We start from the raw sequence: 23,708 nt of genomic DNA, 5'->3' as shown, positions 1-23,708 counted from the left end.
GTTATAAGTAACCCCTTGGATGTCCACATCCTGTATCAGGAGTACTCACTCAAGTCCCATTTGCTCTGCTTCCAATCCACCTTCCTGCTAATGCATTCTGGGAAGCAAGCAGATAAGGGCTCAACTGCTTGGTGCCAGCCACCCAAATGAGAAACCTGGAAGGAGTTCCAGGCTCCTGGCTTCAGCTTAGCCCAGCACTGGCTATTGCAGGTGTTTGGAGAATGAACCAATGTATAGAAGGAGTCTCTCTCTCTCTCTCTCTCCCTTCCTCCCTCCCTCCCTTTCAAGGAAATGAAAATACACAAACATTTTTAAAAAATCACATATTAAGGGGCCAGTGTTTGGGTGCAATGATTTACAAGGACAGCATCCCACATCATTCTGCAGGTTTGAATACAAGCGACTCTGATTCTGACCCAGCTGCTAACTGACGTGCCTGGGAAGGCAGCAGATGGTGAGTCCATGCCATCATCCATGCCTGGTCCTGGGTTGGGCCTGGCCCAGACCTGGCTGTTGCAGCCATGTGGGGAGTGAGCCAGCGGATGGAAGATCTTTCTGAATCTCCCTCTCTGTTATTCTGCTTTTGAAATAAATAAATCTAGGCCGGCGCCGCGGCTCACTAGGCTAATCCTCCGCCTAGCGGCGCCGGCACACCGGCTTCTAGTCCCGGTCGGGGCGCCGGATTCTGTCCCGGTTGCCCCTCTTCCAGGCCAGCCCTCTGCTGTGGCCAGGGAGTGCAGTGGAGGATGGCCCAGGTGCTTGGGCCCTGCACCCCATGGGAGACCAGGAAAAGCACCTGGCTCCTGGCTCCTGCCATCGGATCAGCGCGGTGTGCCGGCCGCAGCACGCCGGCCGCGGCGGCCATTGGAGGGTGAACCAACAGCAAAGGAAGACCTTTCTCTCTGTCTCTCTCTCTCTCACTGTCCACTCTGCCTGTCAAAAAAATAAAAATAAAAATAAAAAAATAAAAAAAAATGAAATAAATAAATCTTTAAAAACATATATATTTTTAAAAAGCCGATTTCAAACTTTCTTCAATGTGATTATAGCAATGTCAATTCTGTTTCACATCTTTGCCAACTCTCAGACTTGCGGTAGAATTCAAAGAGTTTCGCTCATCCCAAAGCCTTGCTGATGGTAGAAAGTGCACTGGCTTTAGACATGGAGATCTGGCCTCCATAACCAACCCTGCAGATTAAGAGCCGTGTGGTATATGTAGTGACTAAACTTTTCTGCACGCAGGTTCCTAAGCTGTGAACCACCCATAACTCCCATCTGATGGCTAAAAGCACCAACTGAATAAGACAACAATCTACTTAAAATACAAAACAGCAATGTCTGTGCCCTGCAGCTCCACAGCTCTGCATGAGGTGGCAGGCAGCCTGCAGCTAGGAGCTGAAGGAGTTAGAGAAAGAGTGTGGGGGAAGAGACAAAAAGAGAGATCTTCCATCTGCTTGCTCACTCCCCAGATGGCCACAACAGCCAGGGCCAGGCCAGGCCAGGCCAAAACCAGGAGCTTCATCCAGGTCTCCCAAATGGGCAGTAAGGGTCCAAGTACTTGGGCCATCTTCTACTGCCTTCCATGGTGCATTAGCAGGGAGCTGGATTGGAAATGGAATAGCCAGGGCTCAAACTAGCATTCATATGGGATAGCAGCATTGCAGGCAGCAACCTATCTCGCTGTGCCACGATGTTGGCCCCAATGGTGATCCAATTTTTACATGTTTTTCCCAATATTTATAGTACTTATTAAAACTGTCATCACTGATATAACCACAGCATTCATTTCAACACACTGTTTAATGAGTTTCTGTGTTCTGCAGTTTTTGGGGATGTGGGAACATGAAATAGAGTAAAGACAGGATCCCAGCTCCCTGCGAATGATTCTGGGAAAGCAGTGGAAGATGGTCCAAGTGCTTGGACCCCTGCCACCCATGTGGGAAACCCAGGTAGATTCCCTGGCTCTTGATTTTGGCCACTGGGGCCATTTGGGGAGTGAACCAGTAGATGGAAGATCTCTCTAACTCTGCCTTTCAAAAAAGTAAACAAATCCTTAAAAAAAGGAAAGACAGGGTCCCGTCCTGTCTCCCAGCACACAACGGACCACAACAGGCTCCAGAAAGCAAGGTGTCTGAGGTCTGAAAGCTGCTCATGGAGTGCAGAGCCGCAGACACGTCTGACTGGCACAAGGCAGGGAAACCTGACAGTGAGAAGAATGCTGCCCGGTGGCGAGGAGGGCACAGGCAGTGCGGAGACGGGAGCCGCACAAGCAGAGCTCTAAGAACTGTCAAGGGGCCAGAGCTCTGGTGCAGTGGGTTAACACCTCGGTCTGCAGTGTTGGCATCCCTATTGGTGCTGGTTCAAGTCCTAGCTGCTCCAGTTCCAATCCAGCTCTCTGCTATGGCCTGAGAAAGCAGTAGAGGATGGCCCTGGTGCTTGGGCCCCTGCACCCATGTGGGGGACCCAGAGGAAGCTCCTGGCTCCTGGCTTCAGAGCAGCTCAGTTCTGGCTGTTGCAGCCATTTGGGGAATGAACAAACGACCGGAAGACCTCTCTCTCTCTCTCTCTCTCTCTGGCTCTACCTCTCTCTGTAACTCTGTCTTTCAAATAAATAAAATAAATCCTTTAAAAAAAAAAAAAAACCTGCTGAAATCTCTGGTGAGAGGATTGGTAGGAGGCTGTTAAGCTGGGAAGAACCAGCTAGAGCCAACTGCAGCTTGCCCGAAACTGACCCAGAAGCTGTCCAACTGCAAAGTGATTCTGTTCTTGCTGATGTTGTCTGAACCGGACACTTTTTAAAATGCTTTCTTATAAGGTTAAGCACTGCAGGGTTCTAAGATCTTAAGAAATTTAATATAGTTTCTTATTTTGGTGGAGATGACCTCCAGAAAAATCACTGATGACTTTATGACTTTACAATGGTACTAAATTCTGTTTAAGGGCCACATTACCCTGAAGTGAGTGAGACAGGCATGGTGGCAGCAGGTTAAGCTGCGACTTAAATGCCCACATTCCATATCAGAGTGCCACGTTTAGTCTTCATTATTCTGCTTCTGAACAAGCTTCCTGTTAGCACATTCTGGGAGTCAGTAGATAAGGGCTCAAGCGCCTGGGTTCCGGCCACCCACATGGGAGATCTGGAAGGAGTTCTGGGCTCTGGCTCCAACCTGGCCAAGCCCTGGCTGTTGCAGGAATTTGGGGAGTAAACAAGCAGACAGAAGATCTCTGTGTGTGTATGTTTCTGTGTTGCTCTGCCTTTCAAGTAAATGAAAAAATAAAAACAAAAATCATAAATCAAGTGTTTTCTGGTTAACAAATTCTGCCATAAGGCAGTTTTTGTTAATCTTATGCCTAATTTTGGTGCCACAGACTGTGGTTGGGACGGCTAGGTTCTCTATGGTGTTCTGGGAGTAACACATCCACCGTGCAGTGCGAGGGGCCCCCCAGACTTGAGAAGAGGACAGCTTCATCGTCCTGGCCAGTGTCCCCACCCGCTGCACCTGTATCTGAGCTCTGCGACCCTGCCCTTCCTCAGAGAAAGCCTGCAGGCCTGGTTCCTGGCCACTCCGCACGGCTCCACTCACTGCTCTCCTAGCGATGCTGCACACAGCTCCAGCTGAACTCTAAAGCAAAGCTCGCTTGTTCTTCTGCCTCAAAGCTTCTGGTGGTTGCCCACACCTACACTGAGTCTGTGACAGCATTCCCCTGACACACTGGCTCATTCTTCTTCATCCTTCCTTGGCAGCCTCATTTCACATTCGAGCCTCAAACCTACCTACCTCTCCAGGGCCATCCCTCTGTTCTTTCAATGTCCAAACTGTGGCCCGGCTGGGCCTTGACATTTGCTCTTCCCGGAGGATGGAACGCTCTTCTACCAGCTCTCTCCATGCTGCAGGCTTCAGTTCAAACACCACTGGCCCACGGAGGCCTTTCCTGTCCATTCTACCTAAGAGACATCGTGGGGGCTGGCACTGTGGTGTAGTGGGTTAAGCCGCCACCCATGGCACAGGCATCCCATGAATGCTGGTTTGAGTCCCAATTACTGCACCTCTGATCCAGCTCCCTGCTAAAGTGCCTGGGAAAGCAATGGAAGATGGCTCAAATACTTGGGCCTCCGCTACCCACATGGGAGACCTGGCTTCAGGTCCTGGCTTCAACCTGGGATAAACCTGGCTAGTGTGGTCATTTGAGGAGTGAACCAGCAGATGGAAGATCTCTCTCTCATTCAAATAAATAAATCTTAAATGAAATAAAATAAAATAAAAGAGGCATCTTTCCCCAACCCCAGCAAGTCCCTAACAGTTTACTCTGTTCCTTTATACCATTCATTGTAGCTGATACACTTCTGATGGCCTTTTATTACTAATACCTAAAAACAAGCATACTTCAAAAAGTCTATATAAAATGAAATTTAAAGATATAAATATATTTTGGAGCCAAAGAATTCCACAGCCTATGCACAGTCTCTTCATAGTACACGTTTTCCATGATCTTTCTGAAGATTCCCCCACAGCAGAAAACAGACAAGCTTTTAAGATACAGTAGGTTAGGGCCAAGGTTGTGGCACAGGTTAATGCCGGCCTTCTGTATCAGAGTGCTGGATCCAGTTCCAGCTGTCTGCTTCTGAGGCAGCTCCCTGCTAATGCACCTGGGAGGGCAGCAGCACATGGCCCAACTGTTTAGGCCCATGCAACCCATGGGGGAGACCCAGGTGGAGTTCTTGGATCCTGGCTTCGGCCTAACCCAGATCTGGCTGTTGCAGCCATTTGGGGAATGAAACAGAGGATGAATATCTCTCTGTAGCCCTACCTTTCAAATGCATACATTCATAAATAGATGGATAAACACCTAGGTAAACAGACAGACATTTTAAAAAACATACAGTGGGTTAAAAGCATTCCATGCATTCTGTTATCCCTCACTTCTCTAAGGTTCCATAAAATATCCATTTTCCTGCAAAAGTGGACACTGTTAGTTTGCTTCTGCTTCCTGGAACAACGTCTGGCACACACAAAGCTGTCAGAAGTCCTGAGTACCAGGAGGCCACAGAAATTGCTCAGGGTTCCACACAAAAGGCTGGCAAGACCCACTTGAAAGGTTATCAGGTTTAAATCTCTCTTTACACTAAAGCTTCCTTCTAAAAGACACAACACAATAGGTCACTGACAGAAGAACAGGACAAAATGCCAGACCCAAGAGTGGGATACCGGCAGAGGAAGTCAGAACTAAGTTTTGTGGAACCACAAAGCCCAACCTGCAAATCCCACGGTTTCCAGGGGCCCACAGAAAGATTACTGCTGCGTTGAGGACAGGCTGTTGGTCAGCATCAGGTATTCAGCAGGAAGGAGGAGGCCGGGGTGGGGGGGGGTGGGGGGAGTGCCTGTGGCAGAAGGGCTGCCACGAGAAGAGGATAAACATCCACTGAATCACTATGAAGTCCAGGACACAGGAATGGGCAGCAACCACAGCCCAGAGCTGCCGCATCTGTCTGACGCCTGCCACCCTCCCAACGGCCTGGCACTGACAGCTCCACCAGCCCGAGTCCAACCAACGCCTACCAGTCTCACCTTGTCTGCTCTCCACCCTCCACAGGGCTTGTCTGAAACCTGCCCCCTGATTCTCTGAAAGCAGAAATATCATTTTACTGGAGGAAGAGAGACACAAAACAGAAACTCCTGTAGTTCCCTGGTCAGCCTACAATATGCTCATGTTGTCCTCTGCACCTCCAGTGCCATCTTGAATCTCTACTGGTTTATCCCCTCCCCAGGATAAAAAGCGGTCAAGTCCACCACTCTATAAGCCCCTATCCCCCCTAAATCTTGTGTCAACTGGTGGCAGAGTTTGAGGTTGAGGCGGGCACTGTGAAATGCAGGTCACCCTTGTGCTCCAGTTGGTCTTCTCCACACAATTGGTATGACAGGGGACCTGGAAATGACCCGATCTTCACCAGCCTTCCTCCAGGCAGCCACAGGTGGACAATCTCTCAACTTGACTCCTCTGGCTCCTTGGCTAAAGCATCCATCACACAGGCCCCATGCCTACAGGAAATCTTCCCTGACCCTCAGGCTGGCTAGAGCCTGTTTCAGCTCTCACAACACCCTGTATATTGCCCGCAACAGTTAAGATCATTGTCAACGAGGGTTCTGTCTGTTCCTTTAGGATGGAAGGCTCCCATCCTGCCCGCTGATCACATGCCCTCCAAGTCTGCTACAGAGCATAGAGGTGCTCTGTGAATACCTGCTGAATGACGAGTGAGCACCACCTGCCTGACTGCTCACCAGGGCTGCAGGGAGGGGCCTACACAAGGAATGGACACAGACCAGACCTCGGTCAAGGTTTCTCCAGACCATACCACCTCCAGGGGTAGAGTGGCTGCACCTGCAGGTTCCTGCAGCTCTGAAACAAGAGGAACTCACACCTCCTGTCTGCCCCAGGAAGAGGTGTCCTAGGTCAGCAAGCACAGGGCCACACCAGGAACCCCAGGTTTACAGACACTAGCGACTTGCATCTGGCAAACAAGAAATCTAACAGAACTTAAGACCAACTTTCAGAGCAAACTGAATACTTGTGGAGCTTACCTTTTCCTTGGTTGTGTTCCAATCTGCTTGACAGACTTTTCCTCGGTATAAAAAAGCAGACTTCTTTGCAAGGTAGAGACGAGCAGCACTTTCTGGCTATAATCCAGCTGCACAATGGAAGACGGCTCTTCTAACACCAAGTGGGAGTTACAGACTCCCTGTGAGAGAGCCCAGTTAAACCTGGCATCAGTGTTGAGGCACAATCACCCGACCTCCCTTAGGATAAGTAGCACCCTTCTGTGTGTCGTAGTTAGGTTAACTGGACTCTTAAGACGTAGACTTCAGTACCCTTCAGTCTGTCAGCCCACTATGTGCAACTGATTGGGAAAGTCCTAACTAACACACATGCTATATCAAGCTTAACAAAAACCACTTGCAAATCCACATAACTCCTTTTAAAATATATTCAGTAGAGAGCTCAAAGAATGCATAAAAACCTAAACAGAATTATGGCACACTTTCTAATGTATTCTATCATAAAATATAATAGACTGAGACTTGCTATAAAGTTATTGTGAGCAGGATCAGCTCTACAAGTGTATGTTATACTTTCCTTCCACAAAGAGTTCAAATACATTTTTATTTGAGAGAGAGAGCACGAGCTCCCATCCACTGGTTCAGGCCCTAAATGCCCACAGCAGCCAGAATGCCGAGGCTGGGGGCCAGGTCTCCCAAGCAGCTGACGGGGACCCAATCACTTGACATCTCTGCTGCCAAGGGTCTGCACTACCAGGAAGCTGCAATCAGGAGCCAGAGCTGGGGCCTCGGAAACAGATAAAAAAATGGCATGAAATACACAAGCTATATCAACATGAAATGAAATTATACACACACAACACAAACACACATATGCACCAATATACATGGGGACTTTAACGTGTCTGTGGAAAAATGGAATTAAGAGAAACAGTGGGTGCTGTGGTGCAGCAATTTAAGCTGCTGCTTGCAACACCTGCATCCATTTGGGAATGCCAGTTTGAGCCCTGGCTATGCCACTTCCAGCGAAGCTTCCTGCGAATGCACCCCGGGAGGAAGCAGCTGATGGCTGACGTCCTCGGGTCCCTACCACCCACAAGAAAGACATGGGTGGAGGTTCAGATTCTCGGCTCCAAAGGGCCCAGCCCGGGCTGTTGTAAGCATTTGGGGCATTAACTAGCGAATGGAACACCTTTCTTTCTCTTTTTCGGTTGTTCTTTCAAGGAAGTAAAAATAAATAAATAAGCATTGCTTCAGGAAGATATAAACAGGGCAGGCACTGTGGCACAGCATGTCAGGCTGCCTCCTGGGACACCCATATCCCACGCTGCAGCATTAGGTTCGAGTCCCAGCTACTCTGCTTCTGATCCAGCTTCCTGCTAACGCATATTCTGGGAGGGAACAGATGACAACTCAAGCAGCTGAGTCTCTGTCACGCACGTGGCAGAGCAGGAAGGGGTTCTAGGCTCCTGGATGTCGCCTGGCCTGGTGTGGGCTGTTGCAGACATTTCAGGTGTCAATCAGTGAATGGAGTATTCCTTAAGCTCTCCTGCTCTCACTCTTGCTCTATAGTTCTGCCTTTCAGCAAGATAAATTAAAATAGAAAACAGAAACCTCATTTCTCATCATAAGTTCCATCAAGTTTAAGACACTTAAAAAAAGACTTATTTCTTTATTTACTTGAAAGGTAGAGTTAGAGAGAGGCAGAGGCAGAGACAGAGAGGTCTTCCATTCTCTGGTTCACTCCCTCAACTGGCTGTGGTAGTAGGAGATGGGCCAATCTGAAGCCAGGAGCCAGAGCTTCCTAATGGTCTCCCAGATGGATACAGGGGCCCAAGGACTTAGACCACCTACTGCTTTACCACGCCATAACAGAAAGCTGGATCAGAAGTGGAGCAGCTAGGACTAGGTACTGTAACACAGTGGGTTAAGCCGCAACCTGCAGGGCTGGCACCCTGTATGGGCACCAGTTTGAATCCTGGTTGCTCCACTTCTGATCCAGCTCCCTGCTAATGAAGCTGGAGTAGCAGTGGAAGATGCCCAACTGCTTGGGCCTCTGACCTATGTGGAAGACTCAGAAGAAGCTCCTGGATTTTGGCTTTTGAGGAGTGAACTAGTGGATGGAAGACTTTCTGCCTGCCTCTTCCTCTCTTTCTATAAATCTACCTCTCAAATAATTAAAAAAAAAAAATAAGATCAAAAAAAAAAAAAAATCCGAGGGTCCTTGGGGCACAACAGGTAAAGCTGCAGTTTGCAGTGCACACATCTTATATGAGCACCAGTCAAGTCCCGGCTGCTCCACTTCCGATCCAGCTCTCTGCTATGGTCTAGAAAAGCAACAGAAGATGGCCCAAGTCCTTGGGCTCCTGCACCTGCATGGGAGACCCTGAAGAAGCTCCTGGCTTCGGATCAGCGCAGCTCTGGCCACTGCGGCCATTTGGAGAGCAAACCAGTGGATGGAAGACTTTTCTCTCTCTCTCTGCCTCTCCTTCTCTCTCTCTGTGTAACTCTGGCTTTCAAATAAATAAAGAAATCTTAAAAAAAAAAAAAAGATTTATTTGAAAGCCAGAGTTACGTAGAGAGAAAAGATCTTCAATCTATTGGTTTATTCCCTAGACGGCCACAATGGCCAGGGCTTGGCAAGGAGGAAGCCAGACCCCAGGAATTTCATCCAGCTCTCCCACATGCATGGCAGGGTTTCAAGCACTTGGGCCGTGTGCCATTGCCTTTCCAGGCCCACTAGCAGGGAGCTGGATAGGAAGTGGAGCAGCCAGGACTTGAATAGTGGCCATATGGGATTCAGGCAGCAGTTTAACTTGATGTAAAACAACGCTGGCCTCAGTGTTTTTTTTTGTTTGTTTGTTTTGTTTTGTTTTTGTTTTTGTTTTTTTGACAGGCAGAGTGGATAGTGAGAGAGAGAGACAGAGAGAAAGGTCTTCCTTTGCCGTTGGTTCTCCCTCCAATGGCCGCCACGGCTGGCGCGCTGCGGCCGGCGCACCGTGCTGATCCGAAGCCAGGAGCCAGGTGCTTCTCCTGGTCTCCCATGGGGTGCAGGGCCCAAGCACTTGGGCCATCCTCCACTGCACTCCCGGGCCACAGCAGAGAGCTGGCCTGAAAGAGTTGGGGCAACCGGGACAGAATCCGGTGCCCCGACCGGGAATAGAACCCGATGTGCCGGCGCCGCTAGGTGGAGGATTAGCCTATTGAGCCGTGGCGCCAGCCTGTTTTGTTTTGTTTTAAAGAATGTATTCAGGGGCTGGCGCCACGGCGCAGTAGGTTAATCCTCTGCCTGCGGTGCCGGCATCCCATGTGGGTGCCAGTTCTAGTCCCGGCTGCTCCTCTTCCGATCTGCTCTCTGTTGTGGCCTGAGAAAGCAGCGGAGAATAGCCCAAGTGCTTGGGCCCCTGCACTCGCATGGGAGACCAGGAGGAAGCACCTGGCTCCTGGCTTCGGATAGGTGCAGCTCCAGCCGTTGTGGTCATTTGGGGAGTGAACCATCGGATGGAAGACCTTTCTCTCTGTTTCTCCCTCTCACTGACTGTAACTCTACTTCTCAAATAAATAAATAAAATCTTTTAAAAAAAGGCATGTATTCATTTATTTATTTGAAATAAAGAGCTACAGAGAGAGAAGAGGAAAGAGAGATGGATCTTCCATCCTCTGGCTCACTCCATAAAAGACTGTAATGGCTGCAGCTGGGTCAAGCCAAAGCCAGGAACCTGGAAACTCACGTGGGTGTCCCATGTGGGTGCGAGGGCTGCAGCTCCTGAGCAAGCTTCCCTGCTTTCCCAGGTGCTGGACAGGACGCACAACAGGTGGGACTAGACCAGCATTCAAGGATGCAAGTGTTGCAGGCAGTGACCTAGCTAGCTGCACCATAACACAGCCCCCAATTTTGTTTTTTATATTAACTAAAGAAAAATAGGGCCGGCACTGTGGTGCAGTGGGTTAACGCCCTGGCCTAAAGTGCCGGCATCCCATATGGGCACAGGTTTGAGACCCGGCTGTTCCACTTCCAATCCAGCTCTCTGTTGTGGCCTGGGAAAGCAGTAAGAAGAAAAACTGGTGCCCTTTAAAGAAATTTTTTAGGTTAGGAAACAAAAAGTTAGAAGGTGTGAAATCAGGGCTATAAACTGGAGGACTAATGATTTTCCATGAAACTTTTTTTTTTTCAAGGTTTCTTTGAAAGGCAAAAGTCACCTTAGGTTGATGGCAGAAATGAGCAGGAGCACTGCATGGTGTGGTAGGTCTCTCTGGTGAAGTTTTCCAGGCATTTTTCTGCTAAAGCTTTGGCTTTCTTAAAACTCTCAAGAGGCAGCTGTTCCTACTTTTTGCCTGTCTGGAAAGTCACAAGCAAAAATGCCTCTGAGCATCCAAAAAAGCCATTGCCATGACCCTTTCCTCTGACTGGACCTCTCAGCCCCTCGGTAACCACTGCTTTGGTTGTGCATTGTTTTCAGGATTACACTGGTAAAGCCATGTTTCATCTCCTGTTACAATTCTTCCAAGAAATGCTGCAGGATCTTAATCCCATCTGTTTAAAATTTCCTTTGAAAGTTCTGTTCGTATGCAGTTGATCTGGGTGCAACAGTTTTGGCACTACTGAGCAAAAAGTTTGCTCAAATTTTTCAGCCAGAATTGTGAAAGCTGAACCAACTGTGATGTTTATGATGTTGGCAATTCTTTGTGCCATTAATCACTGATCATCTTCAATTAGGGGACAAAAACAGGTTAATTTTTTTCTCAAAAGCTGATGTGGGGGCTGGTGTGTGGTCTAACAGGTTAAGTCACTGCCTTCAGCGACAGCATCCCATAGAAGCTCCAGTTTGAGTCCTAGCTGCTCCGCTTCCCATCCAGCTCCCTGCTAATGCACCTAAGAAACAGTGGAAGATGGCCCAAGTCCTTGAGCCCTTGCACTCATGTGGGAGACTGAATGAAGCTCCAGCTTCCAGGTTTCAGCCAGGCCATTGCAGCCATTTAGGGAGTAAAACTGCAGATGGAGGGTCTCTGTCTCTGTCTCTGACTCTCTAATTCTGCCTTTCAAATAAATTAAAAATAAACCTTAAAAAAATTGATGTGTATGATTTGCCACTGTGGGCTTTATTTTCACCATCATCTATCCCTTCTTAAAATGACTTACCCATCCCATCTGTAAACTGCTGATTTTTTAGTTACTGTTCCCATAAACTCTTCATAAAGCCTCACTGACTATACCATTCTTCCACCCAAGCTTCACCATCAACCTGCTGTTTGTTCCTGTTTCAGTTCTGCAGAATGCACGCTGCCCTGCTAGAGCTCTTTTCACACTGATCCCGCCTCAGTGTCTCACATTAGAGCCTGCTTAGATGCACCATGACAAGTTTGTACAGGCTTCTTTTGGTGCAGAAAACTTTTGAAATCCATATAGTTTTTTCATAATATTTCAAATATTTCAAATATTTCCAGGAATTTTCTGAAGAACCCTAGTATCTACAAGCACAAAGTAAAATTCTCAAATGCATTTTACAGAATAAAGTGTAAAAAACCTGCTTCTACAAGTCACTCTTCGGGTCTGCATTGTGGCGTAGTGGGTTAAGCTGTCACCTGCAATACCAGTATATCGCATGGGTGCTGGCTGGTTCAAGTTCCAGCTGCTCCACTTCTAATCCAGCTCCCTGATAGTGTGCCTGGGAGAGCAGTGGAGGACAGCCCAAGTGCTTGGGTCCCTGCACCCATGTGGGAGAAGCTCCTGGCTCCTTGCTTTGGCCCAGCCCAGCCCAGCCCCTGCTGTTGCAATCATTTGGGGAGTGAAACAGTGGATGAAGGATCTATCTCTGTGTCTCTCCCTCTCTCTCTGTAACTCTTTTACATAAAATAATCTTTAAAAAATAAACAAAAATTAGTCACTCTTCTCCAAAAGCAGTTTCATGAGATGTTTGGCCTGGAAGTTAAGATGCAGGTTAGGACACCTGTGTCCCAGTATCAGCGTACCTGTGCTTGAGACCTACCTCTGGAACCTCACTCCAGCTTCCTGCTGATACAGAACCTGGAGGCAGCAATGATGGCTCAAATGGTTTTTAACCCATGTGGGAGATATAGATTGAATTTCTAGCTCCCAGCTTTGGCCTTGATCCAGTCCCAAAGGTTGCAGTCATTTATGAAGTCTATCAGCAGATGGAAGGTCCCCACCCTCATCTCCACCAAATGAATTAGCATCACATGCATTTGTGGGATAAAAGAGGAAGCATGACCGGATTTACTGGTAAAAACTCTGAATCTGCACAGACTTCCAGAGTCCCGACACCACCAGCAGGAAGGGGAACTCCATCACCAAAACAGCACGGACTCTGAAGGCAGATCCCCTCACTGGAAGTTACTCTGAACGCAGTTTTCCACTTAGCTTACGATGGGATTACATTTATTAGACTGTATTTTTCAGAAACATGCAACCTCCCGTGCCTTTTTTTGAAGATCTCCAGTCTGTAATTTTAAAAATTTCTGACTAACCACAACCTTTTCCAAATCAGATTTTCTATTTTCTGAGTAGTGCTACATGAGTAGCCTTCTTTCTAATAACTATGGCTTAGGCAGCCTGAAGCACAAGTTCACTGAATTGGGAAAAATCTTAAACCATTTTTATGTATAGCAGCAGTTCTCAAAGTGGGGTCTACACTCCCTGAAGGTCCATAAGATTCTTTCAAGAGGTCTGCTCGCTCAAAACCATCTGCATACAGTACTAAGATGTTCTCTACCTTTGTCACTGCACTGAGCTTTCACCCCTGATGCGGGAGCCACAGCAGGTAGAGCAACCTGAAACCTCGGCCCAAGTCAAGGTGATGGCACCAAATTCTACCAGCAGACATCTTGTCCCTCACCACCATGTGAGGGAAACCGAGTGTCACTGACACCCCTAGAGTACAGGTGTTTTGCATTCCACGTGACATAAGGGGATGCACACACAGCCCTCCTCCTACACGTGAAGCACCCTTGATGGCTCAAGGAGAAACACCTGTGCACTTGTTGGAACCATGAGCTTATCCAGCTGCCTTTTCACAGAATGCCAGTTCTAACTGAAAATTCACAACAGATAGTTAATTTTCTGATCAGAATTTTGGTAATATTAACAAAGGTGCTTTTCTGATATTGTACAATAAATGTGTCAACAGCTGGAAGATCTGCATAACTGAATTTTCCAAGAGACCAACACATGATGAGCAATGCATGGGTAAAAGATCCATTCAAGGCCGGCGCCGTGGCTCACTAGGCTAATCCTCCGCCTAGCGGCGCCGGCACACCAGGTTCTAGTCCCGGTCGGGGCGCCGGATTCTGTCCCGGTTGCCCCTCTTCCAGGCCAGCCCTCTGCTGTGGCCAGGGAGTGCAGTGGAGGATGGCCCATGTGCTTGGGCCCTGCACCCCATGGGAGACCAGGAAAAGCACCTGGCTCCTGGCTCCTGCCATCGGATCAGCGCGGTGCGGCGGCCGCAGCGCGCCGGCCGCGGTGGCCATTGGAGGGTGAACCAATGGCAAAGGAAGACCTTTCTCTCACTGTCCACTCTGCCTGTCAAAAAAAAAAAAAAAAAAGATCCATTCAAGGCTGGCACGGTGGCTCACTAGGCTAATCCTCTGCCTTGCGGTGCCAGCACACCGGGTTCTAGTCCTGGTCGGGGCACCGGATTCTGTCCCGGTTGCCCCTCTTCCAGGCCAGCTCTCTGCTGTGGCCCGGGAGTGCAGTGGAGGATGGCCCAAGTGCTTGGGCCCTGCACCCCATGGCAGAACAGGAGAAGCACCTGGCTCCTGCCATCAGATCAGTGCGGTGCGCCGGCCGCAGCATGCTGGCTGCGGCGGCCATTGGAGGGTGAACCAACGGCAAAGAAAGACCTTTCTGTCTCTCTCTCACTGTCCACTCTGTCAAAAAAAAAAAAAAAAAAAAAAAATCCATTCAAGGCACAAAACAGACCAGAGTACAAAACATTCAATCATATGGTTTCAGATCTTTAAAGAAACTACCATTTGTCATTTTTAACTGCAACCTTTAAAGAAACTACCATTTGTCAATCTGGGGATATTATTCAAAAAGAATATTATTCAAAATTATCTGAAAAGTCTATCAAAATACTCCTCCCATTCCCAAATGCATGCCTGTATTAAGGCCAGATTGTCTTTATTTACTTCAACCAAAAGAATGTATTGCAGGGCCAGCGTTGTGGCATAGCGGGTAAAAACCGCCGCCTGCAGTGGTAGCATCCCACATGGGTGCCAGTTCAAGTCCTGCCTGCTCTACTTCCGATCCAGCTCTCTGCTATGGCCTGGGAAAGCAGTAGAAGATGGTCCAAGTTCTTGGGCCCTTGCACCTACATGGGAGACCTGGAAGAAACTCTTGGCTCCTAGCTTCGGATTGGCTCAGCTCCGGCCGTTGTGGCCAATTGGGGGAGTGAACCAGCTGATGGAAGACCTCTCTCTCTCTGCCTCTCCTTCTCCATGTAACTTTTCCAAATAAATAAATAAATCTTAAAAAAAAATGTGTTGCAACAGATTGAAAATGTACAAATAACAACTGAGATTACAACTATGATCTAGAATATAAGCTAACTAAAGATGTAATTATGAATATTTTTCTAAAAATAGGAACATAAGCATTAATGATATTTCTGAAAATAATTTTACCTGGTCTAGATCCAGAGAAGAATAGACAATTTTCCCTTTGTCATCTCCAGAGAACAGTTTCATTCCATTGGGGCTCCAAGCCAGGGCTGTAATGCTATTTTTGTGAATACCACTGACATCAAATCTTCGAAGCTATGAATAAATGATAAATGCATGCAAAGGAAAGGAAAGAAAAATGAGCTGCTATGTGGACAGGGTAATGTTTATTTTCTTGAATGTATGTAGGAGCCGGCTTTCCCAACCTTGTTTTCCACGCAGAAAATGTACAGCATTCTATCTGCCCACCCACCTTCAAGGGACTAGCAAGCAAGCATGGAATGACCCACATGTGCTTTGTGCTAAGTGTCCAAGCAGGGACAAAAGTGCTGCCCAATTATACGTAGCATAGCGTTAAGCTTTTTTGACTATAAAATCTCCAGGCAGGTAAGGACTTCTCATTTAAAGTCCCTGAGGAGTCCGTGGAGAAGCTAAGCCATGCTAAGACGGTGAGCACCTACCTGTCTGTTTCTCCCTGGCAGTGCAGAGACGAGCTGAAAAACCGCAACCCTCCCAGAAGCGGTGCCTGCTGCCACAAGGTCATCGAAGCAGCTCAGCAGCTTCACCACAGTGATGGCTTCTGTTTTCCCCTAAAGGAGGACACGTTACAACTATTGAACCTGCAACCAAGAGACTATTTAAAAACTGATTTATAGGGGCTGGCGCCGTGGCTCACTTGGTTAATCCTCCGCCTGAGGCACCGGCATCCCATATGGGCGCCGGGTTCTGTCCCGGTTGCTCCTCTTCCAGTCCAGCTTTCTGCTGTGGCCCGGGAGGGCAGTGGAGGATGGCCCAAGTGCTTGGGCCCCTGCACCCTCGTGGGAGACCAGGAGGAAGCACCTGGCTCCTGGCTTTGGATCAGCGCAGTGCTGGCCATAGCGGCCATCTGGGGAGTGAACCAACAGAAGGAAGACTTTTCTCTGTCTATAACTCTACCTGTCAAACAAACAAACAAAAACTTATTTATATTCATTTGAAAGGCCGAGAAACAGAAAGAGAGAGAAAAACAGACATTTTCCATCCACTTGTTCACTCTCCAAAAGACCACGATACCATGGCTGGGCTATGCCAAAGCCCAGGAGTAGGAATGCAATCTGAGACTCCCTCCAATGGGTGGCAGAGACCTAGGTACTTGGGCCATCACCAGCTGCCTCCCTGTGTGGACATTAGCAGGGAGCTGGACCACCAATGGAGCAAGGACTCAAACCTGGGAATTTCGTTATGGGATGCAAGAATCCTAAGTAGCATCTTTACTGCTGCACCAACACCCAGCCCTCATGTAAGTGGAATGGTGTGGTATTTCATGTTTTCCCACTGGCTTATTTCACTTAATACAATGTCCTCAAGGTTCATCCACCTTCTGGCATATATGAGAGTTTTCCTTTACTTTAAGGCTAAACAATATTCCTATATGTTGTTTTACACATAACACACACTACACACACGCATTATGCTTATCCACTCATCTGTCAGTGTTCACTTGGGTTACTTCCTCATTATATGTTTTTAAAAATATTTATTTATTTGAAAGGTAGAGTTACAGAGAGGGAAAAAGAGCAAGAGATCTTCCATCTGCTGGCTCACTTTTCAAATAGCCAGGGCTGAGCAAGGCTGAAGCCAAGAGCCTGGAACTCCATGCGTTATCTCCCACAAGGATGGCAGGGGCCCATGCACTCGGGCCATCTTCCACTACTTTCCCAGGTATATTAGTAGGGAGCTTTATTGGAAGTGCAGCAACTGGAACTCAAGACAATACTCCCGTTTGGGATGCTGGTGTAGCAAGCAGTGACTTACCCGGCTGCACAATGCCAGCCCTACTTCCTCATTTTAGTTATGAATAAGGCCGCTATGAACATGAGCATACAAGTAACCTCTGAGACCCTGCTCTTGATTCTTTCGGGTGTATACTCAGGGACTGCCGGGTTACATGGTGATCCCACATTTAATTCTCTGGGGAACTCCCCATGGTATTCCAGCATGTTGACAGTTCCCAGCGCAGAATCCCAGTTTCTCACATCTTCCACACTCACTATTTCCTGGGTTTGACAGCAGCCACCCTAACGGGTGTGAGGGCATCTCACTGCAGTTCTGGTGTGCATTATCCCTCAGGATCAGCGTGCTGAGCACCTCTTCATGTGCTTACTCATCACCTGTCTGGCTCCTCTGAAGAAATATCTACTCAAAACTCTGGCCTTGGCCTGAGCTGCGGCATAACGGGAAACTGGGAGAAGCTTTTGGACCATCTTCCACTACTTTCCCAGGCTCATTAGCAAGGAGCTGGATTGGAAGTGGAGCAACTGGGGCTCTATCCAGTGCTCATATGGGATGCCGGTGTTGCAGGTGGTGGCTTAACCAGCAATGCCACATCAATGGCCCCACTACTTTTTTCTGAGTTGTATAGGTTTAGGTCTTGCAGTTAATCATGTGGTTTGCCGCTTCCTTCTCTTATGGTGATGTAATACACTGCTTGATTTTCATATACTGAACCATCCTTGCAGTCCAAAATAAACCGCACCTTCGTCATGGTGGATAATCCTTTTAATATGCTGCCGACTTCAGCTTCTGGTGTTTTGGAGAGGATTTTTGCATCGATGTTCACAGGGGTTATCGGTGTGTCGTTTTCTTCTGGTATCTTTGTCTGACTTTGGTATCAGGATATGTTAGCCTCATAGAAGTAGTTAGGATGTGTTCTTTTCAGTTTTCCAGACAATGTTGATAACAAATATGTTAGTTCTTTATTTTTGATGGAATTCACTGGTAAAGATCTCATGTCCAGTCCTTTGCCAGATTTTTTTTTTATTACTGATTCTATAGAATTACAAGTTACAGGACTACTCAATTTCCTATTTTTTCATGATCTTGACTTGGTAGGTTTTGTCTGTAGGTTGTGCAATGTACTGGTATACAACAGATCACAGGACTGGCCTTGTCAGGGAACCATTCATGGAGAAAGTAATTGTAGCGCCCTTTGAAAGAAAGTAACTGTGCAGTAGCTCAGCTTGAAAGAAAAGTAGAAAGGTAACCACCCTAGCTGGTAAGATTTGAAAAGGGACGGCCTAACCACAAACTGTCGTTGCCATGACTACGGGACCCTGGGAGGTGGGAATGTGGGCGGGGTTAGTCTCTAGAAACTGTATATAAGGGGACCCTCAGATGCTGTAAACCAGAGGTTGCTCAGCCTCTCTCCCTGGTCCGCAGTGCCTAGTGCCCGCGGGGAGAAGCTCCTGGTCCATAGTGCCTAGTGCCCGTGGTGAGAAGCTCCTGGTCTAGTGCCTAGTGCCCGTGGGGAGAAGCTCCTGGTCCATAGTGCCTAGTGCCCGCAGGGAGAAGCTCCTGGTCCGTAGTGCCTACTGCCCGTGGGGAGAAGCTCCTGGTCTAGTGCCTAGTGCCCACTGGAGCAGGCTTGAGTGATCTCTCCTCCTAGTCGCCTAGAGTATCAATGAAGTGTATTTAGCTTGACCTTCCTTAGTCTCCTTGACTCTTCCTTCGCGGTAACCCGGCCAGTTCCTGAAGGGGGAGATCCTGACAGGCGTAACTCTATTTCTATAGAATTGGTAGTAATAACCCTGTTTTCCTTTTTGATTTTAATAATTTGAGACTTCTCTCATTTTTTCTTAGTCTATCTAGCTAAAATTTGTCAATTTTGTTGCTATTTTAAAAGATCCAACTTGCAGTTTCACTGACTTTCTCTACTGTTTTTTTCATCTCCATTTCATTTACAAGCAAGTGTTCTAACATTTGCTATTTCCTTCTTTCTATTAGCTTTGGGTTTAGTTTTTCCTTGTCTAGTTCCTAAGTTGTAAAGTTAGGTAACTGATTTGAGAATATTCGTTGTTTTTTTTTTTAAAGAGATTTATTTATTTATTTGAAAGTCAGAGTTACACAGAAAGAGAGAGAGAGAGAGAGAGAGAGGGAGGGAGGTCTTCCATCTACTGGTTCACTCCCCAGTTGGCCACAATGGCCAGAGCTGCACCAATCCGAAGCCAGGAGCCAGGAGCTTCTTCTCGGTCTCCCAGGAGAGTGCAGGGGCCCAAGCACTTGGGCCATCTTCTACTGCTTTCCCAGGCCACAGCAGAGAGCTGGATCAGAAGTGGAGCAGCTGAGATTAGAACCGGCACCCATATGGGATGCCGGTGCTTCAGGCCAGAGCATTAACCCACTGCATCACAGCGCCGGCCCCGAGAATATTCTTGCTTTTTAACATTAGGCATTTAAATCTACAAATTTCCCTTTCAGACCACTTTCAGTGCATCCCAAACATTTGTTAAGGTGTGTTTTCAATGTTACTCATCTCTAACTATTTTCCAATTTCCCTTGCAATTTCTTCATTGCTCTGGGTATATAAGTATATTGTTGTAACTTTAATAGTGTATTGCTTTAACTTCTAAAAATTTATGAATTTTCCAATTTTTTTAAAAAAAGATTTACTTATTTGAAAGAGTTACAGAGAGAGGGAGAGTTGGACAGAGAGAGATCGATCTTCCATTGCTGGTTCACTCTGCAAATGATCCAATGACTAGAAGCTGGGCCAAGCCAAAGCCAGGAGCCAGGAGCTTCTTCCAGGTCTCCTTCATGGTTAGCAGGGCCCCAGATACTTAGGCCATCCTCTGCTGCTTTTCCCAGGCTATCAGCAGGGATCTGGATGGGAAGTGAAGCAGCCAGGACATAAACCAGTGCCCATATGATATGCCAGTGTCACAGGTGGCAACTTTACCCACTATTCCATGATGCTGGCACAGATTTTCCAATTTTCCTTCTGTTATTAATTTTTAACTTCTTTCTGTTGTATCTGAGATGTGAAGATTGATGGCTCCAAAAGCCAGGAGCCAGGAGCTTCATACAGTTTTCACTCATGAGTGTAAGGGCCCAAACACATGGGCCATCTTCTGCTGCTTTCCCAGGCCATCAGCAGGGAGTTGGATTGAAGTGAAGCAGCCAGGACATGAACTAGTGCCTTTATGGGATGCCAGCGTTGCAGGTCGCAGCTTAACCTACTGTGCCACAATGCTGGCACCTTCTTTTTCTTCTTATTCTTTGACATTTTGTCAGCTGGTTTACGTTGGGAGTATTGACTGCTGATGCAGAAGGTGGATCAAAAGGTTTTCTCTGGGGCCAGTGGTGTGGCTCAGCAGGTAAAGCCACCGCCTGCACTGCCGGCATCCCATATGGGTGCTGGTTTGAGTCTCGGCTGCTCTACTTCCAATCCAGCTCCCTGCTTATGGCCTGGGAAAGCAGCCGAAGATGACCCACGTGGGAGACCCGGAAAAAAGCTCCTGGCTTTGGACAGGCACAGCTCTGGCCATTGTGGCCATCTGAGAAGTAAACCAGCAGCTAGAAGACCATTTATTCTCTCCCTCTCTCTTTCTCTCTCTCTGCCTCTGCCTCTCTGTAACTCTGGCTTTGAAATAAATAAATCTTTTTAAAAAGTTTTCTCAGGGCCAGCAAGCAGCTGAACCACCATTTGTCTGCTGGGATCATTAGGGTCTGAACTGTGAACCAATTTCAGCAGCAGGATTTCATCTAGTGTGGTTTCAGTATAATGTTCAGTGCTTTCTACCTGCACTGCCACAAACCTCATCCCCTGCAAATCCCACAATAACCACACTGTGGAAGCCATCCCAGCTCAGCTCTCAGATCACACGGTGTCTCCCTCTGAACAGTTCTCCCATTTTCACAAGAGGAGCTTCCTTTACACCCGTTATCGGGACCCTCCGATCCCAGAGTCCCCCTTCTCGCTGTGGAAAGTCACTCAGAGTGGCCTGGTGCTGAGCTTCACATTTCCCTCCCTTTTTTTTTTTTTTTTTAAGATTAATTAATTTATTCGAAAGGCAGAGTTACAGAGAGAAAGGGAAGGAGAAACAGGGAGAGGGCTTCCATCCATTTTCCTAAATGGCTGCAATTGCCCAAGCTGGCCCAGATCTGAAGCCAGGAGCCAGGAGCCAAGACCTTCTTCCAGGTCTCCCATGTGAGTGCAGGGGCCCAAGGACTTGGGCCATCTTCTGCTGCTTTCCTAGACCATAGCAGAGAGCTGGATTGGAAGTGGAGCAGCTGGCACTCGAACCAGCATCCATATGGGATGCTGGTGCCACAGGCAGAGGCTTAACCTACTACTCCACAGCACCAGCCCCATTTCCTTCTTTTTCTTCCAGACCTGGAAAGCAACCAGTTTCCACTCCACAGTGACATCGACACTGGTAACTGCCAGAGTCCACTTGTCAGCTCTTTTTGTTTTTTTCTTAAGATTTATTTATTTCTCTGGGTTCCAGTCCCGGTTGCTCCTCTTCAAGCCCAGCTCTCTGTTGTGGCCTGGGAGGGCAGTGGAGGATGGCCCAAGTGCTTGGGCTCCTGCACCCGCATGGGAGACCAGGAGGAAGCACCTGGCTCCTGGCTTCAGACTGGTGCAGCATCGTCTGTGACGGCCATTTGGGGAGTGAACCAACAGAAGGAAGACCTTTCTCTCTGTCTCTAACTCTACCTGTCAAATAAAAAAAAAAAAATTTATTTATTTATTTGAAAGGCAGGATTGGAGGTGCTAGGGGAAGATGAGAGAGGGGGAGAGAGAGTGAGCGAGCTATCTCTTCTAACTGCTGGTTCACTCCCCAGGTGGCAGCAATGCCCAGGGCTAGGTTAGGTCAAAGCCAAGAGCCAGGTGCCTCATCTGGGTCTCTAATGTGGGTACAGGGGCCCAAGTACTTGCATCAGCTGCTGCTTTCCAAGGTGCATCAGTAGGGAGATGGATTGGAAGTGGAGCAGCCAGGACTCGAACCAGTGCTCCTATGGGATGCTGGCACCACAGGTGGCAGCTTAACCTACTATGCCACAATGCTGGCCCCTCTTTTCCATTTCTTTTTTAAAAGATTTTACTTATTATATGTTTGAGAGGCAGAGTTAGACAGTGAAAAGGAGATAGAGAGAGAGGTCTTCCATCTCCTGGTTCACTCCCCAAATGGCCACAACAGTAGAGCTGGGCTGATCTGAAGTCAGGAGCCAGGAGCTTCTTCTGGGTCTCCCATGAGGGTGCAGGGGCCCAAACACTTGAGCCATCTTCCACTGCTTTCCCAGGCCATAGCAGAGAGCTGGATTGGAAGTGGGGCAGACAGGTCTTGAATCAGCACCCATATTTGATGCCAGCACTGCCAGTGACAGCTTTACTTGCTACGCCACAGCACCGGCCCAGTTCTCTAAGCATATTTAAGACAATTGTTTTAAAATCTTTGCCTGGTAGGTCTTTCATGAGAATAGTTTATTTTTTCCTTTGGAAAGACCATATTCTCCTGTATTATGTGTATTACCACAATGAAATATCTGAGTCAAGCTACTTATGAAGGGTGAGTCTCTTATACTCAGCATACAGTTAGATCATGTTTTTAAAAAAAAAATCGATTCTTTGGGGCTGGTGTTGTGGAATAACAAGCTAAACTGCAGTCTGGGATGCTGGCATACCATCTGAGTGCCGATTCTAGCCCTGATGCTTCATTGCCAACCCAGCTTCCTGCTAATACACCTGGGAAAGCAGCAGCAGATGACTCAAGTGCTTGGGCCCCTACACTTACGTGGAAGACTCAGATGAAGTGTCTGGCTCCTGGCTTTGGCCTGGCCCAGCCCCAGCCATTGCAACCATTTGGAGTAAACAAGCAGATGGAAGATTACACTCTTCCCCACCCCTGACTCTTTCAAATAAATTTTAAAAAAATCCTTTCTAATAACCTCTTCTAAAGTACTTGCTCATGAGAAGGCTATCAGTGATGCCCCTGTCGTCCCATTATTTGTGCACACCTTGCAGCTTGTCTGTGCCTTGTGTTCTGCAGCATTGTCTTCACCGAATGTAGCTAAATTTTTTTTAATTTTTTGACAGGCAGAGTGGACAGTGAGAGAGAGAGACAGAGAGAAAGGTCTTCCTTTGCCGTTGGTTCACCCTCCAATGGCCGCCGCACCGCGCTGATCCGATGGCAGGAGCCAGGTACTTATCCTGGTCTCCCATGGGGTGCAGGACCCAAGCACTTGGGCCATCCTCCACTGTACTCCCTGGCCACAGCAGAGAGCTGGCTTGGAAGAGGGGCAACCAGGACAGAACCCGGTGCTCTGACCGGGACTAGAACCCGGTGTGCTGGCGCCGCAAGGCGGAGGATTAGCCTAGTGAGCCGCGGTGCCGCCCCAGCTAAACTTCTATGGTGATTTTCTTTGTCATTATCATGGGGATTATTTCAAATTCATACCAGCATAGCTTCAATCACATATTAAAAGTTTGCTCCCACACAGCTTGGTCCCCACTGTTGTTCATTACTAACGTCACAGAATTTCATCTTTACAAACTATAAGCCCCAAAACATAAAGCAAGACTTCTTTTAAATTATATAGAAAATAAAACACGGAATTATAAACTATTCTTAACATTTGAGTATCTTTAATCTTGCAGAAAATGAACCACTGTTAGAAAGACACTAGCTTCTGTAACTGCCTGTGTGCTTGCCTTTA

At 47.7% G+C, this 23,708-nt stretch overlaps 1 protein-coding gene across 17 annotated transcripts in view; it reads right to left on the bottom strand.

Annotated features, from left to right (window-relative positions):
• Positions 1 to 23,708, bottom strand: part of TECPR2 (tectonin beta-propeller repeat containing 2) — a 121,239-nt gene that overhangs the window by 68,679 nt on the left and 28,852 nt on the right. For 14 of the 17 annotated variants that reach the window (XR_007915142.3, XM_051834821.3, XM_051834827.3 and 11 more), the window contains 3 exons: positions 15,695 to 15,823; positions 15,198 to 15,329; positions 6,579 to 6,736 (listed from right to left, as the gene is read on the bottom strand). Coding sequence is in view for 14 of the 17 variants with exons in the window: in XM_051834821.3 (XP_051690781.3) it covers positions 6,579 to 6,736; positions 15,198 to 15,329; positions 15,695 to 15,823 (419 nt within the window). In the remaining 3 variants the exon portion in view is untranslated. Of the gene's footprint in view, positions 1 to 6,578; positions 6,737 to 15,197; positions 15,330 to 15,694; positions 15,824 to 15,909; positions 16,170 to 23,708 lie in introns of all 17 variants that reach the window. The other 3 variants (XM_051834826.3, XM_089322741.1, XM_051834823.3) reach the window with 2 other exon arrangements.

This window comes from Oryctolagus cuniculus, chromosome 20 (assembly GCF_051225735.1).
Source record: "Oryctolagus cuniculus isolate XC-2025 breed Fujian yellow rabbit chromosome 20, ASM5122573v1, whole genome shotgun sequence".
NCBI classification, from domain to species: domain Eukaryota; kingdom Metazoa; phylum Chordata; class Mammalia; order Lagomorpha; family Leporidae; genus Oryctolagus; species Oryctolagus cuniculus.
This window is presented reverse-complemented; position numbering and strand designations above follow the sequence as displayed.